This window comes from Magnolia sinica, chromosome 5, assembly GCF_029962835.1.
Source record: "Magnolia sinica isolate HGM2019 chromosome 5, MsV1, whole genome shotgun sequence".
Classification (NCBI taxonomy): Eukaryota; Viridiplantae; Streptophyta; class Magnoliopsida; order Magnoliales; family Magnoliaceae; genus Magnolia; species Magnolia sinica.
Genome location: NC_080577.1, coordinates 10601734 through 10625657, shown reverse-complemented (window position 1 = coordinate 10625657; position 23924 = coordinate 10601734). Strand labels below are relative to the sequence as shown.

At 38.7% G+C, this 23924-nt stretch overlaps 1 protein-coding gene across 3 annotated transcripts; it reads left to right on the top strand.

Moving 5' to 3' along the window:
* The first annotated feature begins 372 nt into the window (after window positions 1-372).
* On the top strand, window positions 373-22898 carry LOC131245419 (anaphase-promoting complex subunit 6). Of its 3 annotated transcripts, none has more exons than XM_058244872.1 (16): window positions 373-680; window positions 1999-2133; window positions 3535-3608; window positions 9367-9406; window positions 9842-9887; window positions 10163-10242; window positions 10416-10597; window positions 10693-10818; window positions 14198-14272; window positions 15757-15882; window positions 18691-18760; window positions 20373-20455; window positions 20897-21010; window positions 21426-21525; window positions 22206-22241; window positions 22591-22898. In XM_058244872.1, the coding sequence occupies exons 1-16, from the start codon at window positions 435-437 to the stop codon at window positions 22699-22701; spliced, it is 1644 nt and encodes a 547-aa protein (XP_058100855.1). In that variant the 5' UTR covers window positions 373-434; the 3' UTR covers window positions 22702-22898. The 3 variants fall into 3 exon arrangements, with proteins under 3 accessions (XP_058100855.1, XP_058100856.1, XP_058100857.1); XM_058244873.1 differs by lacking the exon at window positions 373-680 and adding an exon at window positions 833-977; XM_058244874.1 differs by lacking the exon at window positions 373-680 and adding an exon at window positions 2215-2269 and having other exon boundaries at window positions 2022-2133.
* The last annotated feature ends 1026 nt before the right edge of the window (window positions 22899-23924 follow it).

Sequence of the window (23924 nt, the reverse complement as noted above, 5' to 3'; positions counted from 1 at the left end):
TAGCCTACACAATGAATGGACCGGCTCTTATTTGGGTCGGATTGGGCCCAATGCAACCTATTTTTGGGCTCAGGCCTTGTATCATCACTCTTCGGCCACACCCATCCTAGCGTGTCCTGCCCAAACCAGCCCATTGCTACCTAACTGTAAACCTCCCGGTTAGGCCCGGCAAAGGGCCAGCCTGGTGCTGGTTCAGTGGCTTCAGGCTCTGATTTAAGTGTATGGGCTGTGCCTAATCAAAATCGATGCGAGCCCTGTTTTTGAAGTGTATGGACTTGGCGAAATCAAAATCGATATGGTTCGCACCGATCCAAAATAATGATTTGTTAGGCCTAGACCCGGCCCATTCCAGCCCTACTCCCGCTCATTCGTATTTCCCTCTCAGCCCCATTTCACTTTTAGGCGAGAGAGAGAGAGAGAGAGTGAGTGAGAGAATGAGGGAGGAGAATGTGGAGAAGCTCCGAGGAGTGGTGAGAGATTGCGTGAGCAAGCATCTCTACTCATCGGCCATCTTCTTTGCGGACAAGGTGGCCGCGCTGACATCGGACCCCGCCGACATCTATATGCAGGCCCAGACCCTCTTCCTTGGCCGCCAATACCGTCGCGCCCTCCACATCCTCAACGCTTCCCAGATCATCCCTCGCGACTTCCGTTTCCGCTACCTAGCTGCCAAATGCCTCGTAATTCTACTTCTCTTCACTCCCCATCTTCCTCTATTCCTAGGGTTCTTGATTTTCCATGGAATCTTTGATTCTCTTCTCTTGGGCTTCTGATCGAATGTTTGTTTCTAGGTTTTAACCTTTTTTTTCTTGGCTTCTTTTTGAGGTATTCAAATGGAGCCCGCTACTTGGGCTGGGTCATATATGATCGGAACCATTTAAGAGCAATGACCCACCATGGAGAGGCAGTGGACAAAGTATGAATTGCCACAGACGATTGCAGACCTTTGATCTACGTAGAGATAATATCATGGAATGGTCAGTGGTTTGCGTTCAAGTCCAATTTTCAATGGTTGTGATCATCTTTTCAGAAATGGGGACTGTCCATGGCCTATCTTGTGCTGGGGCATACCCTCTGAAGTGGGTCTTACATGGACTCGGCTTCAGTAGTGACCCCTCCAGTACCCAGCTCGTAGTGGTCGGTGCTGGAAAGCTCTGTGGACTACGCCATGATGCGTGTGTCTTATCCACACCGTCCATCCATTTTTTCCAGCTCATTTTATGATATGGCCCCAAAAATGAGGTAGATCCAAATCTCAGGTGGACCACACCACAGGAAACAGTGGTGATTGCATGCCCACTGTTAAAAACTTCGTAGGGCCTACTGTAATGTTTATTTGCCATCCAGCCTGTTGATCAGGTCACACAGACCTGGATGAAGGGAAAACACAAATATCAGCTTGATCCAGGTCTGTGTGACCTGATCAACAGGCTGGATGGAAAATAAACATTACAGTGGGCCCTAGGAAGTTTTTAACAGCAGGTATTCAATCACCACAGGAAACCACTGTTTCCCGTGGTGTGGTCCACCTGATATTTGGCTCTGCCTCATTTTTGGGCTCATGCCCTAAAACGATATGGAAAAATGGATGGAGGGTGTTCATAAAACACATACATCACAGTGGGGCCCACAGAACTTTTTCCATCACCGACCAATACCGAGCTGGGTATTGGAGGGGTCACTACTGAATCAGAGTCCGTCTTACGTGATCCACATGACCCAGCTGGCGAACAGTGATTTCACTTTAGCGGTCTGGGGACTACCTGGCTCTTACGCATTCAAATGACATTGTTATTTTTGGTCTATTGGTGTCACATGATGGGCTCATTCTATTAAAATTTCTCAAAGTTGTTGTTTGGATTCTACTAATTGATGCATCTTCATCTCATCATAACACCATCAAATTATTATTTATGTGCAATATTGATGCCTGCTTTCCTCAATCAACTGATACTAACTTCATAGGATTTCTCTTATTATGTTCTTTTTTCCCTATAGGAGGAATTGAAGGAGTGGCATCAATGTCTATCAATGCTGGGTGAGGCTAAAGTTGATGAGCATGGAAATGTTCATGCCCTTGATGATTGTAATGTTATGTACTTGGATAAGGAGGGGGAAGACCGTGAAATCAATGTAAGCTGTCTGTGTATGATTATGTCATGTACAAGTACTGCATTCTGCATTTATTTGGATAACATGCTTTTCTTCTATTAGATATTTCCATTTTCATCATAATCCAGAAAGGCTGGATTGCTTGAAATTCTTTAAGGTATTATTCTTTGTCGCAGCCATAAGCCTTTTCACTATTCTTGTCATGTGACAGGATTTGCTACTTTATCTTGAACTCCACGACATAGTTTAAGTAGAAGATGTTGAACAATAGGTTAGGAAAATGTTCTGTAAATGAGCTGTGCATTAAGACATGTTTGGTAAACAACAAATTTTTTACAATGGGGAAAGGGCCCAACTCAATCCCAATGGCTGTCTCCAATCTCCCCTCATGCATGGGGCTCCTGTATGCTGTTTGAAATCATTCGTCTACTGGCACCACCATGGATGGGCATGGGTAAAGGAATGTGCCCAAGTGGGCAATATTGTCTGTTCAACAGCATTTGTTATCCTTCCCCATTTACCAACTACTATTGAGGAACATACTGTCATCATTATTGCTGTAGTTGAAGATTTTTTTTTTATTTTTTAAAATAAAAAATTCAGTTTCGCTATCTTTTAAGTTTTTAGAAAGCTGTTTATTTTTTTGTTTCTTATAATCATTGTAAAATTCATAGTCACTAGCAACATAATTTCTTTTATATTTAAATGCAACATTGTCCTACTCCTTATTTGGTTTTATTTGGGTTTTCTGGTTGCATGAATTTGTGTAACTTGGAGAAACGGGATTTTGCCATTTGGATTTTCTTGTTCAACATAATTTATATTGTTTGGGGTCACTAATCAAATTGAAGGGGGAATTTTATAGGATAGCTATAAGATCTGCCTTACTTTATGGCGACAAATGTTGGGCAGTTTAAGGAACAACATATTCATAGGATGAGCGTTGCTGAAATGAGGATGTTGAGTTGAGATGGGTGAGTGGCAAGATGAGGAAGAATAGCCTTAGATATGAATGATTTTGGGGAACTTAGGAGTAGTACCAAACTACCAATAGATCATTAGATGAGGGAAAATAGACTTAGATGGTTTAGCCATGCGCAACGGAGACCAAGGACTGCACCAATTAGGAGTGAGTTGGTTCAAGTTGAAGGCTCTAAATGGCAAGGGGAAGGCCCAAAAGGACGTGGGTGGAGGTAGTAAGAAAAGATTGGATGACCTTTGGTTTAATTGAGGATATGGTCCTTGATAGAGTGGAATGACAGAATATGGTTCATGTAGCTGGCCTCAATTAGTTGGAGAAGGCTTATTGATGATGATGATGATTAAGCATCTCTCTAAATTGTTTATATATTTTTAATCTTATAGTTTACCCCCAATTTGACATTTTTGGCTTATAAATGATGTGTCTCCATCTTGTGCTAGATCTCTTCTGCGATATGCTTTTTACGTGGTAAGGCATATGAAGCTTTGGAAAACCGCGCCCAAGCTCGCCAATGGTGAACTTCTTTTATTCTTTTTGCATTCTCACATGAATGGTTATATACTCTTTTGCAACTTCCATGATCTCATCATTATTGTGGAAAATCAAATGATCCTCGTTATCTATTAGAATCATATGATTCGTGTTTTTTGAGTTATTCTGATGAATCATGTGATTGACATTTTTTTTCCTATTTTGAAATTAAATAGCACATTTTGATGGTAATATTACATGATTCTTATTATTGTAAAATGTTAGGAAACCCTTACAGACAAGTGCACTGCATGCAACCTGAATACCCTTCAAGTTCAAGGTGTCCTTGGGTGTCTTTTTAATTGTGGAGCAAGATTTGACAAATACAAGCACTATACTATGGGTGATGAAGAAGAGTCTGGGACCATGACACATTGCTTGCATTATTGACGTAGGGAATAGGGATAGCTACCTTTAAAAAAAGGACATAGGGATAGCTGATAATTACGTAAATCACTGTGTATCCTTGAGCTATGATTTAGGTCGAGCAACCAAAATTGCAATTCGATTTACCAAAGTTTGGTGGTTAAAGTCGAATTAGAAAGCTCTGGTTTAGTTAGTGGTTTGTCATGTGCTTGCTGCAAAACAGGGAGTTACATTGACCTAGTCTATGGGTTTCATCCTGTGGCAGTTTATATGGGCAGCGTAGCTAGGGTGATTCACCATAAGTGTTCAACCGTACACATAACTTAGTTGTAAAGAAATAATGACCGTCCAAATTGCTGACCCAAGTGTGGATGGAGCATAATCCAAATATTATGCTGAGAAGAAGATAGTTACTAGATGATTTGGAATTCAGATCTCCCACTTTTACTTTTACCACAACCATCCATTTGATTGCCATCTATTGGATGGTCAGGATTCATAGATCAATTGAATTTTAGAGACATTCCCCATCCACAATGTGCTCATAATCCGAATGGTCTACATATCCATGCATGAGTACCACATGTGAGGAACATGAGTCACCGCTACTTTGTGGGAGTATAGCCTATGGCAGCAACCCCACATTAAAAGAATAAGGAGTTGTATGATATACGGTCAGCATATGACACTTGATATGCAGACACTCAGAAATTGTTCAAGTAGCAAACGTTAACTCAAGTTAAACCAACTAAATCGTGAAGCTCACAGTTACTCAGTCGTAGTCCCAAATCCAGATTGATTGAATGATTCTAACTTCTGATTTGTGGACACTTGTTTGTTGAAACAGGACTGTTGATTTACAAATAGATCCATCTTTGTTGAGCTTGAGTATGGGGCTAGTATATTGAACTAGGCGAATCCAAATTGTGAATAAGATGAACTGAAAAACGATCTAAATGAGCCTACCTTATCGTATTGAGGAAATTTTAAATGTATCAAATTGCGATCTCCGACTTTGAACTTGAAGTATTCAAATTTTGATATAGGTCACCTTGGCATGGCTTTTTCACTATGAACATTGAGTTTAGCATTTACTTTTGGGGGTGTTTGGTTGCACACAATATCATGTGATATCATGATATTGTGTGCAACCAAACACACCGTTAACCATGTTCCTCGTGAAATGAATGATTTATGGATATATTATAGAAATGGGCTAGTCACCCTACTTTTTATGTATTATGCAACCTTTGCCCTTACCTTTGGGTCCGTTTGGATAGAGGATCTTGAAAACTTGGTAATCCTAATCGCAGCTTTGGCAGGCCCCAAGCCCTCCACATCAGATTCATTGTGCTAAAGAAGTGCCTTCCTTATTATTGAATTTTGGAAGTCTTAGAAAAGTAAACCTTGAAAGTTCAACACGTGGTGTAATGGTTACCACGGTTGCACTGCGGAAGCTTATGCGAGGCTGTGGAATGAAGGCTAAGTACTAGAGGGGGGGTAATTAGGACCTAATAAAATTTTCATCTTTTAAACCCAATTGCTTCCTTAGGTTAATATGGAAATTAAGCTAAGCAAGACAATTTACTTTAAGGATTCCAAGCCAATAGAGGGTCTAATCATATAGACTACAAATGATATGCCAATTAAGTAACTAGTTTATAAACATGATAGTGTATATGTGTGTGTGAGATGTGCTAATTATCAACTCATAGCATTCATCTAATCATGCATACATATAATTAAACATTCATCATATAAGCATAATTAAATAAGTTCTCAAATATAATCCCAAACACAAGTACATATAGTTGTTCGGTTTCTTTACTCTACTCCCGGCGGACGCACTCAACCCATGAGTATACCGAATTTCACTATAGGAGATTTTAAATCAGGTGGACCTCTAACCTTTACAATCCTACACAAGGACCTGCTCTTGCAAGAGACTTTGTGTGGTTTTCTATAGGCTCACCATGAACTTCGGTCCTACACAAGAACCTACTGACGTACACTTACGTCGGAGGCTTTCGCAAGAGACTTTAGTTGATTTTCCTTCGGTTAACGAATAACCCCAATCCTAATCCAAGTACCCATGTTTACTCCCGCCGGAGGCTCCCATGGAGACTGACACACAAACACTTGTACCCGATGGCTTACATAAGGAATTGATTTAGGCCCTACGCAAGAATCAAGTTCCTACACAAGGCTAAGATACTATAGAGAAACCTAGTCGAGTTTGGCAATTCAAACCCTACACTTAATCCTACACAAGGAAGTAGTGCACACGGACTCTTACAATTGACAACCAGTGTTTTAAATAGCGGTAGTGTGTTGCGTACCGTTCAACCCTCCGTAGCGTGTAGCGAAATAGCGTAGCGTGTAGCGTAAGCTACACAATACTTCTATTTTTTAATTTATATATATATATATATATATATATATATATATATATATATATATGATAAATATTAAATAGTAAGAAGTTGATGGATAAGGTCTTATTATTTTTAAGTTAATACATGTCTCGTGTACAATTTTTCAAGGGCCCGAATTAGGCGGGACTCGGAATGTGAAGTGTAGCACACAAGTGTCAAAGTTTTTTGGGCCCCACCGTGATAAATGTGTTATATCCACACCGTCCATCCATTTTGCCAAATAATTTTAGGGCATGAGCCCGAAAATGAGGCAAATCCAAAGCTCGGGTGGACCACACCATAAGAAACAACAATAATTAAACATCCACCATTAAAAATTTATTAGGGGCTACAAAAGTATTAGATCAAGCTGACATGTGTGTTTTCCCTTCATCCATGTCAGTGTGACCTAATTAACAGGTTAGATGGAAAGTAAACATTACAGGGAACCGTGTAACAAAATAGTGCAAGTGCACTGTTCAACGTGCACCGCAGAACACAAAAATAATAATAATAATAATAATAATAAGTGCGTGGCTGTCAGTCTATTCCATTTTCGATGCCGGAAATGAAAAAGGAGGGTGAAACCGAAAGAAGAGAGAGAGAGAGAGAGAGAGAGAGAGAGAGAGAGAGAGAGACGAAGAAGAAGAAGAAGAAGAAGAAGAAGAAGAATCCGCAGCTGCGACCGCAACCGCAGCAGTCCGAGAAGAAGAAGAAGAAGAAGAAGAAGAAGAGGAAGAAGGAGAAGAAGGAAGAGGAGAAGAAGAAAAAAAGAAAAAGAAAAAAAGGAAGGAGCGTACCTATTTTTGTCTCAAGATGAGATTGAATCGCTGAAAACTGTAAATATTGAAGCTCCACAGCGATCGGTTTGCCTCTGGAAGTAGTTTTTCCAACTCACGATTGAAAAGTGGGGATGAGCAACGTCAGCAGCGTCGGTTTGCGCCTGGCAGCTGACTTTCGACCACAACATTGAAGGGTGGGGGGAGAATCAATGTCGGCAGCGTCGGATCTGCTCTGTGAGAAGATTTTGGGTCTCCAAATGCAAGGTTGGGGAGAGCAGCTGCGTCGGCTGCTGCGGTTTGGGGGTGGAAGCCCTTTAGAATTAGGTTTTTTAACTTAAGTTTGCTTGTGGTGTGAGTTCACCACTGTTTCTTGCACTGGAAAAACCAAAAAAAAAAATACAAAACGGGTAGCGTACGCTACCTGCGCTACACGCTACATACCCGTAGCGTACGCTACAGGGGAAAAACGCTATTTCTGACGCTACGTAGCGAAATCGCTACGCTACGCTACGTAGCGTACGCTACCGCTACGCTACGAACGCTATTTGATACACTGTTGACAACTTATTGGATTGAGCCCCTTTTGTAGCGTCTTATCAGGTTGTTTGATCGATGCTCTCCTGTGCTCAATCAGCTTCCCTTTGCTTCCCCGATCATGATGCCAGTGTTTACTAAGGCCTCAGCTCCAATATCAAACACCTTGCATGTGATGCTCTTTTGAGGTGATCAAGGTCATGAGAGGTTGATAGAATCTCTTACAACTAATGAGAAGTTGTAATTCATAAGGGATTCACTTAGATGGGTCTTCTAGAGGATTTAGACAATGGTTTACTTATAGAGGTTAAGTCTAATCTCTAGAAAATAGTGGAGTTCAAGCTCATCTTCAAGGTGGAGGTTGGAATCCTCATTTGAGTGTTAATATAAAGGAAGATGACTTAGAACTCATGGTTTAGAGGCTTAGGATGATGGATATATCATGGAATATTCTAAGCTTCTATTGAACCAAAAACCCATCTATTTGCCCAAGAACCGAATGCCATTTATAAGAAGTTCGAGTTCCAACGGTAAAAAAATGGGCAGATAACGGCTCTTTCGAGGGGATTGAGCAGGGCTTCGATGGTATTGAAAAAATCAAATTTCCTAACGAATTGTTGCTGGACAGTTTACACACTGCTATCCGATGCCATCGAGTAGTCTTCGATGCCATCGAGGATATTCTTCGATGTCATCAAGGGTTCATCGATTTCATCGAGAAACTCAAACAACTTGCTAGACATATCTGAGTTACTTACTCGATTCCATCGAGAGGTGACCCCTCGAGGTCTGTTCGATTCGAAATTTGTTGTTTTGGGTGTATGATTTCATAGCAGCTTCGTACCTCTTTTAGCCTTATCTTGTTTCCGTTAGGTTTCTAAGGTTGAGGGATGATAAACAAGGTTTACCTATTAAGCCAAGATAATCTAGAGGTTAAAGGGTTGTTTTGGGTCAAGGGTTAGGGTCACCAAGGCACCTCATTTACCTGTTCTTTGCTCCTTGATGCTCTGATCCTTTTGTGTCTTGGGTCTTCAGCTTCCAGAGGCTCAACCGACTACATGACACATGAACTCACGTGATTAACAAACAATGTGCATAAATTAATGCACTAACAAACCTGCCCATACTTGCAATTAAGTAGAGGAAAGTGCCACTTTAGTATGGTGAATTTGGCATGGTGGGATTGGGGCTTGAAATAGGTATTGGGCTTAATCCCCGACTTTGTGAGATCCCCTACCTGAATGGGCACTTAGTTTTTTTTCTTATTCTTTTCTTAATAAAGTTTGTCTTTTCTTAGGAAAAAAAGAACCATTTTACTTGCATACTTGGTTTTTCTATTCATGGTTGTCTGTTCTGCTTTTCAACTGATTCTGAATTACCATGTCAAAGTCAAGCTTGTTGGATTTGTGAAGAAGGACCATTTACATTCACTTTGGAAGACCTAATTTTTTTTTTTACTTTGATCTGGAGGTTTTGAAAGGCCATAGTCAAATTTATTGAAGACTGGACAGGACTGCTTTTGTCTTGTTTACTTGCAGATACTAGTTCATACTTCTTGGTCTTTCATTCTGTTTTTATGCTGAAATGCTGGATAATGCTTGCACCTCTAAAGAGCTCATGTTCATGTTGGTTTTGATGCTTCAAGGTACAAAGCTGCTATCAGGGCTGATCCTTTATGTTACGAGGTATTGTTAGAGTTTTTAAACTATCCTGAATTATTGATTGTCATATTCTGTTGACCATGCTTGGTAAATGTTTTGTACATCTGTCTAGAAGTAGATAGCTTTTGCCACGATATATCTATCATGCCCGGTCTTAAAACTGCTTAAATTTTTGCAGAAGCAAGAACTTTTGGGTCTATTTTTTTTTTTTTTTTGGGGTTGGCAAAACAGCTGCAACTATCTCAACTTTCTAAAACCAATACAGTGCACTTGAAGACGAAACTTCCATTGAGTTTTTAACATTTTGTTTTCAAAACCTATTATTTACTTTTTTTGGGGACTATTCATTTTCATGTCATTTTCCCTGGTCATTTTGACTGAGAGTCTCTGTTTACTTTTCTGGGAAACTTTTATTTTGTAATTACATCTCATGGTTGTATCTTGTACTATATGTTTCAGGCTTTGGAGTGTCTGATTGACAATCACATGCTTACATGTGAAGAAGGTAGTAAGATCGCCCTCAGACCTCTCTTGGACTTTATATAACTATTGCTTGTCAGAGGATAACCAAAAAGGATTCTTAAGGATTTGTATTTTGGTATCTGTTTACATTGCTTCTTCTGAATGGTTTAGACTTTAACGAGAGTGCTGTGTATGTATGGTCTTGGTTTTTGGGTTTTTTCTGCAGAATGCATAATGGTGTGCATTTGTAATACTAGAAACTGTTAGCTGCTTTCTGAAGATTCAACTCAACTTAATGAGTTTAATTTCATGTTCCAGAAAAGTGTCTCCTCTCATCATTGCAATTTACTCCAGAGGATGGATGGTTATCTGCATTTTATTCATGTCTGACAAAGAAGGTGAGCACTTTGGTGCCTTCAGTGGTTCACATTGAAGTGTGTAGACTGGGAGTGATCTAATGCATGGGTAGTGCGGACTCGTGCCGTTCACTGTGTTATCTTTGGACTTTTCTTTTTCTTTTTTATTTGCTTCTTGAAGTTTCTGCACAAACTTGTCTCATTTCATTTTTCAGTATGACAAAGAAAGTGTCATAGAAGCAAAATTCACAGAGCTAGAAAAGGAAAATGGTGGTATTAGCTCTCCAGATTCTTCTTTTACACACACCTTGAAAAATAACACTGACCTGTTGGCTTGCAAAGCTGAATACTACCATCAATGCGGTGAATATCAGAAATGCTTTGAGTTGACTTCTGTGTAAGTCAGTAACAATTTCGAGTTAGATTATGATTCACACATGCTATGATTGTTTACTGAGTCCTGGTATTTGTGGTCTACCACACTTGTTTCAGGCTTCTTGAAAGAGATCCATTCCATTTGAAATCTACTTTAGTGCATTTAGCAGCTGCTATGGAGTTGGGCCATTCAAATGAACTCTATCTTATGGCATCTAGTTTGGTGAAGGATTATCCTCAAAGGTGAATGTCTAGTTTTTGTCATTGTGTGGTTTTATTTGGATAAGCTTGTGAAATAATTACTGTATTTTAAATAATGAGCTTTGTGAAGCCCACGTGTCTGCAGAATAAAGCTCCTGTACATGCCACACATGTGCCAGCATGGCATGATAGGTCCGGGATCCAATCCATCCATCAGAACCACCCTACTATATGCCCTGGCCCAAGAATCAGGTTGATCCATTGGCCCAAGAACCAGGTTGATCCATGGGCCAGTGGGCCACTGTTTACAGAACAAACATATGGCTCTGAAAAACTTGGCTGAAGTTTTCTAACCAATCCACCTGTTTCTAATATTGGGACCCACATGCTGATTGGACCAGATTTTATTTTTGAGAAAACATGTACAAGGTCTGACCTGCCTGATGAATTGATTAGGTCTTGCACATATATGCCATGCTGGCACATGTGTGGTGTGTACATTGTAATGGTAGGCTGTTCATTCCTAGCTATAGTCATTGATCAAATTAAAGAGCCCTCTCAGAAACTTCAAGGTTAACATCTTTGGTGGCATCTCTCCACCCAATGCACCCATCAGTCAAAATCTTGTATTCTTCCCTGGCAGATTCTCCAAACATGTGTATCTATACATCATTATCATCACCTCAGACGTTCTCCCATAAATTTTGGGTTGGCTTTTAAACTATAGTTTGGCAAAAGTTCTATCATCGGCTGCCCACCGAATGCCAACATTCCTACTTATCTTGGCTCATGGAACTAGCCACGGCAGTGGCTTACATGGACACCATATTGCCAACACAGTCCCGCCCAGTATTTGTCCCTACCCAAGTTGTTGCATGCACATCCCATGTGACGAGCAAGCAATGTAAGATCATAGAGGGGTAGTTGCTAGGTGAGCTGTAAGCATGGAGCACTACACACATTAAAGGTCATTCTCAAGCAGTTGGCAGCTCAAAATAGCAAGAAACCAATTGATACATGATTGCTGACATGACTCACATGCCAGCATGGTCAGGCACATCACACCTTAATATAGCTACTTTGCACTGCCCAGAAGTGCGAATTTGTGATTAATTGTTGTCTAGAGCATGCACTGCCAAATGAGCCTGCTGAGCATAAAGCATGCGTATCTATATGTATCTATCCATATTTAATTCAATGTGGAAATATGCAGTGGTGGATGGAAGGGAAGCATGAAATCTACATTTGGCACTTTCATACATTAGGTCATGATTTTATCATCGAGGAACCTTGATTTCTCTCAATTCAGTTCATTCTGAAACAGAACAATATAGTGGCAATTGTGTCAAGATTCAGTTATCATGATTGATCATTGAAACTATCACATAATATTGAATTTTTCATTTGTTGTTACCTTATTTGGTCTTGAAGTTGTTCAAGACTACTAGTGCAGTTTGTGAATCTGTCTAGACTTGAGACATCATTGAATTTGGTGGATGCAAGCTTGAATCTCTCTAGCTGGTCCAGCTAATTAGTCATGCTCCAGCTTCTGTTGTAGACCAAGAGTGGCTTCTTCTAATGACATATACCCTGTTTCTTCATGTCCTTGGAAGGTCTAACAAGTGGTGCCAACAGTGGCGTGTAGTTGCACAGTCGTTTTAACTAGGTGCTGCTACTGCTTTGAATCACTCTTTGGCCTTCACACTTGTGTTTTTGCTCCCGCTCCCTCTTCTTAGCTGTTCATACTTGATAAAATTTTAAAATAGACTTGTCTATGCTCCCACACCTCAATCTGTTGCCACTTCGCCTCATGCTTCATGAACTATAGGTTGGCTGCATAGTAGGTTCTCTAGTATCATGTTGCATAGAAGGATATGGATCCATTAAGTGAGCCCATGCCAACCCTTCTAGTGGTTCTCGTGTGGTCATCAAAATGCATGCATAACTTGGATCTCCTTGTGTAGATGTACCATTGGTCTTCATCAATCTACTTGAGAAATTTTGTCAGTATTTGCAGGTTCCAGATGGATGTTAAGGGCTGAGCCCATTAAGCAACTTAAGTAAATTCTGTTGTCTGAGGGTTCAATTTCAAGACCTACATTCATTATACAGGCATCTCCTTACTAGTGTCTAGATATCCATGAACAGCTTGAAGAACCACATCCAAATCCTTCTTAAATTTCATATCATGAGAATGCATCCCAAACTTCAGCAAATTTAATAAGGGAATATGTTTTCTTCATGAGTTGACGCAACACTTTGAGAAATTAAATCCATTCCTTGCATAGTGAAGTTTTCTATGACCTAGATCCTCAAGAGCTTCCTTGCTAGGGTTGAGGATTAAGAACCTTGATGCTCATTTTGCTTGTTGTAGCAAATATGCCAAGGGGTCTATGGTAATCTCGGTAGGCCATACGATCATTTTCTCCACATTCATCAACATTAACACTTTCCGTTTATGGAGGACAGGAATCTTTTCAATATTTTACCAAAATGTTGAGGGATTAGCTCAAGGAAAGCCAAAGTTTGTGAGAAACACTAAACTTGAACTGAAGGCTCTCATTGATGGTGTGGTGTGCTCACAGTTGGGGCTGTTTCTTAGTCAGGTCCTTTTATAGGATGCTTTGGTCAAGTAGACGTTCGATGGTCGGGATCATGCCTTCCATTTTTGGTTCTATGGTGCCTCCCAAACGGTCGCTGCCTTCACTTGGTTAGTGGGGTAGGAACAAGGTGTGATGATCTATAATCCCCAAAAGAGGTCTACGATGATCCCCAATATTTGCTTCTTATGTATGCAAATGATGGAGTCTGTTGATCACCTCTTTATCCATTGCCCTTTTACTCATAAGGTATGGGCACACCTTCTTGCTATTTTCAACTTGCTCTATGTTATGTTGTGCAATGTGAGAGAGCTTCTAGGGGCCTGCAGTGGAGGAGTTCGGAAGAAAGTCAGGGTTATCTAGCACCTTATTCTGCTGGCTGTGTGGTGGGCTACTTGGGGTGAGAGAAATAGTTGATGATTTTGGAATAGGTCCAGTTCGGAGGAGTCAACGGTGGCTATGGTCAAGGTGTTTATTTTAGAATGGGCGTCTCTTTCGAAAGAAGTGGGTGATTGTGATCTCTTTTCTTTTCTGGGGATGTAATTTCTGAGGGTTTTCCTCTTGTATTCTTTTCCCACTTTTCTTTTGCTTGCGGGTTGGTTAATAAAATCTCCATTACCATCCCACCACCCCCCCACAACACACACACACACAAACAAAAGGCATGTTGCAACAAGGATTGATTGCTTGGATTGTCCGTCATAAAAGTAATCTCAATGCATGGCTTTTGGATGTTCTTTTAGTATACTAGCTGCTTTTTGTTTCACTTGTTAATATATGAAACCATTTACTGACAATGATTTGTCACTGTTGTTTACCAGAGCGTTGTCATGGTTTGCTGTTGGTTGCTACTACTATTGCATCAAGAAGTATGACCAATCACGGCGTCATTTCTGGTAATGATCATATGTATGAAGGATGTAATTATTGTTAATTTGTCAAATGATGCTATTTGATATGTATTTTGATAAAGGATGCTATTTTATTTTGGTTATGTTAATTTTTTTCTCGTGGTATTCTGATCATGTATTCATTTGTTGGTGCTCAATGCACTTGCTGCCTTTTTGATATCTCTATCTTGTGGAAATTGCTTGATAATGTTCAAATATACCAAATCTTGTATTGCTTGTTTTGTAGATTCTTAAAACTTAGGGCCTGTTTGTTTGTTTCAACAATTACCATGGTAATGTAAAGGAACTGTGCTACCATGGTAATGTAAAGGAACTGTGCAATGATTACAAATTACTTTAACCGTCTCTTGACGACATTTGCATTTGACTGCCAATTCCCCCATTTGTTTTATCGGTGGTAAGATCGTAATGATGACATTTTTACATTACTTTAATGTCAAATCATCACCAAAATACATTGATGTCGCTGTTTGGATTTGAGATTTTCAAGGTAGTGCCATGAAAAAGTGCAATGATTATAAATTCCTTGTCTCTTGAATACATCTGCATTTGACCGACAATTCCCGTGTTTGGTTTGGTGGTGGTAAAATTGTAATGATGACACATTTACTTTTCATTACTGGGGGAATTGGTGAAAGAAACAGGCCCTTATGGTCATTTCATCTCGTTGTATAGTTTGCCTAGGCCAACACTGAATGTTCTTTTGGTTCAAATGGTTATTCCTTTGAACGATCCTTTTTTTTTTGGAATGTAAACAAATGCACACAAATATTGGATATTTAGCAGTTTGATGGTACAAGACAGAAATAGGGAACAGATTAAAAATGATGGCACTATCTCAAGCTTGTATTTGTAGTGGGAGCTTTGCTCTCTGTCAAGGAATTGTCGGCTAGGCATTCAATTTGTACCCCTCACTCAATTCCTCATTTGAGGTTGTCATTTGTGCCAATGCATCAAATTGATAGCAGGTAATATGGCTAAAATTATGCATACAGCACTCCTGCTTTTTGTTCGAGCTGTGGGTGTTTATAAGTCATACCAGAGAGGTAGTTGGTGCATGTCTACAGTGAGCAACCTTTCTGGACAAAGGCTTAAGCTTCTTAAAGGCAGACCACACTGCTTCATGGTTCTTCTTCTACGAGTTTCATGGAAATGGGGAGATTTCTTCTAAAAGATCTTTGCAAGAAGATTCACTGAGTAGGTTGAGTTCTACCCATTCTAGCTTGCTTGGCCTGTCTTATCTTGGGTTTTGATTATCAAGGTTGTGTGGATGATTCCTAGCTTTCATCCTTCCTCAGTTTTTCAGTTATTCACTCATTTCAACTTTCTTAACTACACCTCCCACTTTGTGAGATAAAATCAACGACTTAAGATTGTGTTGTAGTTCTTATCCAGTGCATTGTGTGTAAGCTTATTATGCAATAAATGAATAAAAATATTGTGACTTCCGCTAAGATTTTTTCACGCAGCAAGGCTACAAATCTGGATGCTACATTTGCACCTGCTTGGATAGGTTTTGGAAATGCTTATGCTGCCCAAGAAGAGGGTGATCAAGCAATGGCTGCCTTCCGCACTGCAGCTCGTTTGTTTCCTGGGTAAGTTACTATGCAAAAGTTCTTCGAATTTTAATGATGCCATGAACTTATACTCTCTGTCATGAGAAAACGTGCGAATTACTTTTTAACTATTGATCTAGTGGTAGAGTGACAGTAACAATGGATATAGCATTGATAGTGTACTTTAATTACCTGCTTTGCTATTTATAATGGTTATTTCATGTACTTGTTTTTTTCTTCATATCTTCTCTCTCTCTCTCTCTCTCTCTCTCTTTGTTTTTTTTTTTTTTTTTTTTTTTGGTTTTTTGAGGAAGATAATTTACACATATCTTGATTTCTACCATGTATCACTTGTGTTCTGTGCCTTAGTTTGTTTGATCTCGTTATATGATCAATTGCAGAACAAATTCTTTTCAGTGAACCCATCCAAATCTGTGAAAAAGCACACCAGGATATCGAACATTTTAAGCTATGAAGATGGTGTTAAAAGCAAGGATGGAAAACCCTCAGAGTTGAACTTGACTTGGTTGACTGCAAAATTTTGATTTGGCTGAGTTGACTTGCTGACTTGGGTGACTCATAATTTTTAAATGCACACGCCCACACACACACACAAAAAGGGAAAATTTTAGAAGAAGAAAGCAAAATAGTTTTTTTTTCCCCACCTTTTCTCCTTTTTTCATTCATTCATTCTCATTCTCATTCTCTCTCTCTCTCTCTCTCTCTCTCTCTCTCTCTCTCTCTCTCTCTCTCTCTCTCTCTCTCTCTCCCCTTTCATAAAGAATTTGAAAATTAATCCCTACAGCCTTATCATCTCCTTTTATTTTTTCACTATCGGCAATGAAATTCTTGTCTTGATGGCGGAAATATCCCCAAATTCTAGAATTATCTTGATTGAGAAACTTCAGAATTTGGAGCTTTTTAAATTATCCAAAATGTAGATTATCTGATTTTGAAACCTAATTATGCGGTGCATTTTCAATTAAGATAAATGTAAATATAATTTCTACAAATCCAAACTGATTGTGCCAATGTTTTCTTTCCAGTGCTATAATTTTCTGTATTGATGAATGTTGTAAAGAATGTGATTGTTCTCATATTGTTGATCATTGTTGAAGGGTTTTCTTGATTTTAAATCTGTCATCAACAAAATCCTAGGTTTATGGTTGAGATTTGAATTTGAAAAGTACTCTCAGTGCCTGTTTGGCCCACATGAATTCACAGGCTAGAAAGACATGAATAATTTGTGCTTGACCATATCTCTACATATATATGTATTCCCACATATATACCTACGTGCAAACACACATGTTACTGTCTTTAACTTGCTCAGATATGTGGTTGCGAGCAATGTTTTCCGTATCATTATTGCGTAATGTATCGCACCTTTGGGATGTAGATGCACATCGGTTATTGCACGGGATATATTTATCGTTGTTGTTGGGAAACATGGGGAAACATTGGGAAATTGGTCGAATTTTTCAATGAAAATTAAGGGATTGTTAAAAAAGACATCAATACACACTTAGAAATCACAAAAAGCAAGTGCACAAAATAAGTTTCCTTTGTATAGGGTCATAATCTTTGTGCTGTCTAACTGAACTGATGCAACTATATTCAACGTTAATTCATAAAATTTATAAATGTAAGAAGACATATATGGAAATACAAGCATTACATTCAAAAAGCAAAAGAAGAAGTAGAAAACTAAAAATATTATTTTTAACATTTATTTATTTTTTGAAATTTCCCAAATTCTCAAGAATGTGTAGATTTTGGATACTAAGATTGCAACTGATTTGGGAAAAAAAATGTAAAAATTTTAAAATTTCCCAAAATTTCTGCAACTCCGTCCATCTCCCCAAATTGGAGAACCAAATTTATAATTTTTCATGCAAAACATGTAGAATGATGGATTTCTTACCATCTGACATTATTTACAATATGTAAAAATCAAAACTAAAAATACGCACCTTTTAGAATCTGACTGGCCCCAACAAGCTTCCGATAACAAATTCGGAGAAATTTTGAATTTTACTTTTTCTAACAAACTAAATTGGACTGGTCGAAATCACCTTACAATGTACTAGGAAGGTTTTTTTTTTTTCAAAGGATTTTCCAGACCAAATGGCGCCGATTTCCTTTTATCCTTTTCAATATCGCACTCGATATCGATAGATGGCACGATACATTAGGAATTTATAGAGGGGGAGTGTGGATATATTGTATAATATCACGGTATTCACGAAATATCGTGATATCGTGTGATATATTGCATGATACCATGAAAAATGGATATTAAAGTTGGGTTTCGGATTGCCCAGCTGGGATAACAGATATATTGTGGTATATATCAGTGGTATTGCACGATACTGAAGACACTGGTTGTGAGAAGTCCTTGTTTTTTTTGGATTGTGTTATGAGATATGCAGCTTGCTCATAGCTACGACAACTTTGAAGTTGGTGAGCAAGCCCATGGTGGTTTGTACACTGATAGGGCGGCGTGTGATTCCAGTGTCTGTTGTGAAATTTGAGTATGATGGGTTAATCGAATCTAGCTTGGCTAATGAAGTGGTTAATAAGCTAATCGTATTCGATGTATAATTTATTGGTTTAGAAAGCAGCTGGTCCTTTTTGCCTGTAAACCGATAATTTAGTTCCAGAGACCTCTATTTCTTTGTGATCATCAGCGGACAAGGCTTAGTTCTTTTATTTCTCATCATGTTAAGAGTGTGGTGTCATGGATTCATCTATTGTTGGGGCACATATTATCAGCAACTGAAATTTTCTTATCTCTTGAGAGTGTGGTCTCTTTACAGGTTGAATCTTGACATTTTCTTGTTCCAGGTGCCATTTACCAAATTTATATATTGGAATGGAATACATGCGGACACACAGTTTTAAACTTGCTGGACAGGTGAAATTCATGCTTCTTGACATCATGCAGTTGGGATTTTATAATGGTAACAGATTCATAAATTTGTTTAGTTAATTCACTGTTCACTTATTTAGTGGATTGTGGTCCTTGTACAAGTTGATGTGGAAGGCAGATGCAATTAGGCCCTAATATGTGTTAAAATCTTTGGTACACAATGAGTTGACATATGTGCTGAGTCAACCTGTCCCAGGCTCATGAAATGCATGTCAAATGCTAGTTTCATTTGAGTAAGGTGAATCAGGGGATTGCCTGGTGCATATTATGTTCTTTCATGTATTTGAAGGACAAGAAATAAGTAGCTTTGGTGAGCTGTTTGTGTGTTCTAATTTCTAAATGAAGTGAGGGTTGATGTTCATGAGTTGGACCTGAAGTAGTGGATGTTGGCCGCCAATGTCTCCTTCTAGATGTTTTAATTTTTTTATTATTATTTATACTGATGTGTTAGGACTGATGATAAAGCTCTCAAGAGTTTGAGGTAATGCCTTCCATGTTGAGTGTTGAAAATGCTTCCTTTCGCCATCATGTGGGGGCTATGGAAGGAGAGATGGGAGAATCCTTGATAGCAAAGTTGCATCTTTGGAGTCCAAAAGAAACACCTAAGCTTCTTTGTTAGAGTCATGGTTCTGATAATCAATCGGTACAGATCTGATATGGCCACTTCGTAAATGTAGTGCACTGGCCTGATACCCAAAATAGGGGTGAAATGACTACCTTAAAAAGTCAGGGTCTATATTTGGCCGATACTGGCCGAGATGCCTAAAATGCCCCCCTTTTTGTTCTTTCTTTTTAATATATTTTTTAAATTATTTATTCCTAATCTCTTCATTCCAAGCATAGACGGAGCCTAGAAACCCATTGATAGAAGCTGCAACTTGTACTAAGCAATGATGGCATCTAAAAGGAGTTATCTAAGATGGGAAGATCCACTCTAATTGTAGGCTATTAGGGATAGTTTCTAGCCTCTCGAAGGATGTTAGATCTATACACAATCAAAGAACTAAAAGCAGCAGAGCTTGCCGGAAATATGATGTTGCAGGTGGCCCAGATGGAGGCAACTTGGAACACTGCATCTTATGTGAGCTCAAGGAAATTGAGATTTGAGGGTCATCACGCAAGCCCAATAGGGTGCGTTGGTATTGGAGGGGTATTATGGGATGGGAGTGGCACAATGAGGGTCATGTTTTCCACAGGCTGATTGTGGCACCGAATAATATTTAGGCACAAGCAAAGGTAAAGTGGGGGCTCAGGTTGTTCTTGGAGTCTTTCACAGAAAATCTTCTTGTTGATGGAAGATTGAAGACCATGCAATCTTCGTTACAGGGAGATGATGTGGAACCATGGAGACTGTCCTTCATTTGTGTGAGCTTAGAGAGGTGCTTTTGAGACTAAACATGTTTTTAGCTCAACCATCGAAATCAGTTGATCCCATTGTGACAACTAGTCTTTGTGTCCATTGTTATGTGTTGATCATTCGAGTCCTATTCTGTAATCCACTGCTCTTTATTTTATGGTAAATGTAGTTGTCCATAAAAAAGTAGCTTAAGCAAAAAGTCATCTATGTTGAGATCCTGAATCTGCCTTTTGTCTTCAGTTTTTCATGCAGGCAAAAGCAATTTGCCCTACTGATCCACTTGTATATAATGAACTTGGCGTTGTTGCTTATCAATCCAAGGAGTAAGGAAGTTTGTACCTTTGAGAATATTCATCTCAATCTTCTTTTCCTTATGCATTATTGATATACACAGAATAGCCAGAAACAGATGAATCAGGAACATCATGCATAGATTAGCAGTTGATGGATAATTAGCAGTTGATTTTTCTTTATTTTTTCCACAGACAATTTGCAATATTTTTTTTTTTCGACTCCTCTTTTTGTCTACACTGCTTTCCCATTACTGATTGCCCTCCATTGAAGAATCTGTTGATGGATAATTAGCAGTTGATTTTTCTTTATTTTGTTTTGTTTTCTTTTGCAAAACTGAACTACTGTTCTTGGTAACCGATTGCTTAGTTAATTATCTTAACAGATGTATTGCTTTGTTGCATTGCTTATTACCTTACTGTTAAAGAAAAATTTATCTAACGTATTTGTTTGTATGCTCGTTATGGTTCTAGGTATCAAAAGGCTGTGCGGTGGTTTGAGAAAACTTTGGGTAACATTCCGTCATCATTAAGTGAAATGTGGGAACCAACATTGGTGAATCTTGCACATGCGTACAGGAAGTTAAAGTATGTATCTGTACAGAATGAGTTAGCTAATAGCATTAATCGCCATTTTCATTCTATGGACTCTCAGCTTAAAAACTTAAGTGGTGGCTACTGCTTTGTATTAAAGCTATTGAATTATTACAGAATGAGTAAGCTAATAGCATTAATTGCCAGTTTCATTGTATGGACTCTCAGCTTAAAAACTTCAGTGGCAGCTACTGCTTTGCGTTAAAGCTATTGAATTATTACAGAATGAGTTGAAGTTGACTGGGGGCTTTTTTCATTTTTGTTCCGGTGTTATTCATATAATGGATGCTCCTTGTAGGAAACTATTGGTTACCATGCAGCATGACTAATTGTGGAATTCGAATGAAGTTCATATTTCATTAGCCTTGATGCCAAAAACTGAAAAGGAAAAAAATCTGTTGTCTGTCAGGATGTACAATGAGGCGATCTCGTATTATGAGAAGGCACTTGCCCTTTCGACCAGAAGTTTGAGCACCTATGCAGGTCTGGCGTACACTTATCATTTGCAGGTAATACTCTTTACGCCTTGGAATTTTTTTTGGTCTTTCCAATTATTTCCTTTGTATAAAGCAAAAGTTTTTTATTGTTCTTTTAGTAGCATTGTAGAAACAATGTTTGAAGCATCTACTTAGTGAAAAACTACAAAACTGGTTCTGAGGAATGCACTTGGGGTTAATGCAGCCCGTATGCATTTGGTACCTTTTGCAGTCTCCAAATTATAATAGTATTGTTGGCATATATCTCTTTAGTGTTTAAGCATCAAATAGGTCAACGAGTGTGCGTGGTTTGATAATCCTGATGTTATGCCAACCGGATTGAGCAGAAGAGACTTTCATAACCTTCTTCTAAGAGCTTATGCGAGTGCCATCCAACTGATCAAGCCTCACTCCTGGAGGGAGGTGTTTCCGTTTTGTTGTTCCCTGCTTTTGTGCTTAAGCTGGTTTTGCAATATTGAGAGCTGGATATCAGCAACACCAATCTATATATTCTTTGTAGTGCATTTTGGGTATTTACGCCTTTTGTGGTGGATGCAATGTGTCATGCCCTTTTCTCTCTGGATAAATCCAAATTCTGAAGGGCTTCTTACTCTTGCCTTTGTACCTAGAAAGCAATTATCTCTCAAGTGTAGATGAATTCCATTTCAGTCCAATAATTCCAATGTCTTGATGATTGCTGTTTCCCTTTTCAGGATAATTTCAATTCTGCAATTACATATTACCATAAGGTCAGATACTACTAGCCATTTTTGTTGCTATTGCATTGCTTGAAATTTGCATGTTAGTTTAAATTGTATAATCCATGGAATCAAACAGAATATGATCAAATTTCCTTCCTGTGTTATAGGGGAACTCCAATTTACACATTCTATCATTTGAGCTAATAGTATTTGTTCCTTTTATCATCATCATCATCATCTTGAACTGCAAGTTATTATTTAGTTTTTTTTTTTTTTTTTTTTCATTTGGCAGAAAATAAAATAATTAAGTCAATGCAACTTTGAATTTTTTTGCCCGATTTTGTTTTGCACTTCACAATTGAGCAATATTTAAAAGCTTTGTTGGTTTTGCAATCAGGCTTTGTGGTTGAAACCCGATGATCAGTTTTGCACAGAGATGCTAACTTTGGCGCTTGTGGATGAATGCCGCCGTGGCACTGATCAGAAAAATGAAATCCGGCGTAGCTAACCCACAATAGTAAGTCTAGTTTGTATTAGAATTTTTGAAGTCACTTATATATTGCATACAATAGATGTCTAACGTCTATGAAGCCTTGATTACTCAACATTTTCTCCTTTGTAATATCTGAACAAGGAAAGTGTAATTTAATGTACAAGTTTATTAAATAAATGGAATGTAAGATTGGCGTTTGTCTTTGCGATGCATGCATAACTCTACTAGATACTTGTATATATGCTCCGCAAATTTTGTTAAGCATGGACATGATATTCTAGGATACCATTTTGTTTTAACTGAATCCTTCTTTATTAGATTTCATTATTTCTAAAATCCTGGAAAATTTCTCATTATGTGCGCATGCGCGTGTACGTGTGCTTGCTGGAATAGAAAGAATGCCTTGACTAGAAATGCAAGAAACACTCGGCAAAGCATCCTGCACAGAAATTGTTTAATATAGGTGGCCGGTCAGATACCCAAGTTTGTGGAGATAAGTGTTTTATATCTGCCAGGACATCAGCTACTGCATTCTCTTGGTTCTATTAAATTTAGCATGCTAGAAAGATAAAAGGAACTAATACCCCATCTTGCAAAACTAAGGATTGATAGAATGTGCCTAAAGTTTCAAGCAAAAGTCGCAACTAAATATGAGAAACGTGTTAGATGGGCTATCCATATCATGGACTTGTGAGAGACAGAAAGTCGTATCCTGTTCGTCTGTCCATCTTCTTATCAGCATCCATATCCTGTGTCTGTAGCAATCTGTATTAGGATATTTCCCTCCTAGAACTGTAAATCCTTTTTTGAGGTGTTGAGCTGATCATGTAGCCATGTCTATGTGATATCTATTTGTGTAAAAGAATTCCTGAGTCCAAACATTTCTAATGTTCGGAAATTGAGGAATTATTCTCTTCTTTTCCAACTCATCTCGAGAAAACCTAATGATTTAAACAATCGTGATAATTACAGCAAGGCCATCTATTGCCAGAATATGGTAGAGCCGTCTCTTTGCTGAAGATTTCTAGGGTTGGAATTATGCGGATGTTGCATGCTTTAGCAGATGTTTTGTGGTAGTGGGTATGACCAGAATATGGTAGTGCTGTCTCTCTACAGAACAACATGGCAGGGTGGTGATAGGGATCACCCATCTAGTTTTCTGTAGTGTGTATTGGAAATGGTTATTCAAGGCACCTGTCCAGCAATCTTGGCCATGTGATGAGTGGCCTGCAAATTGG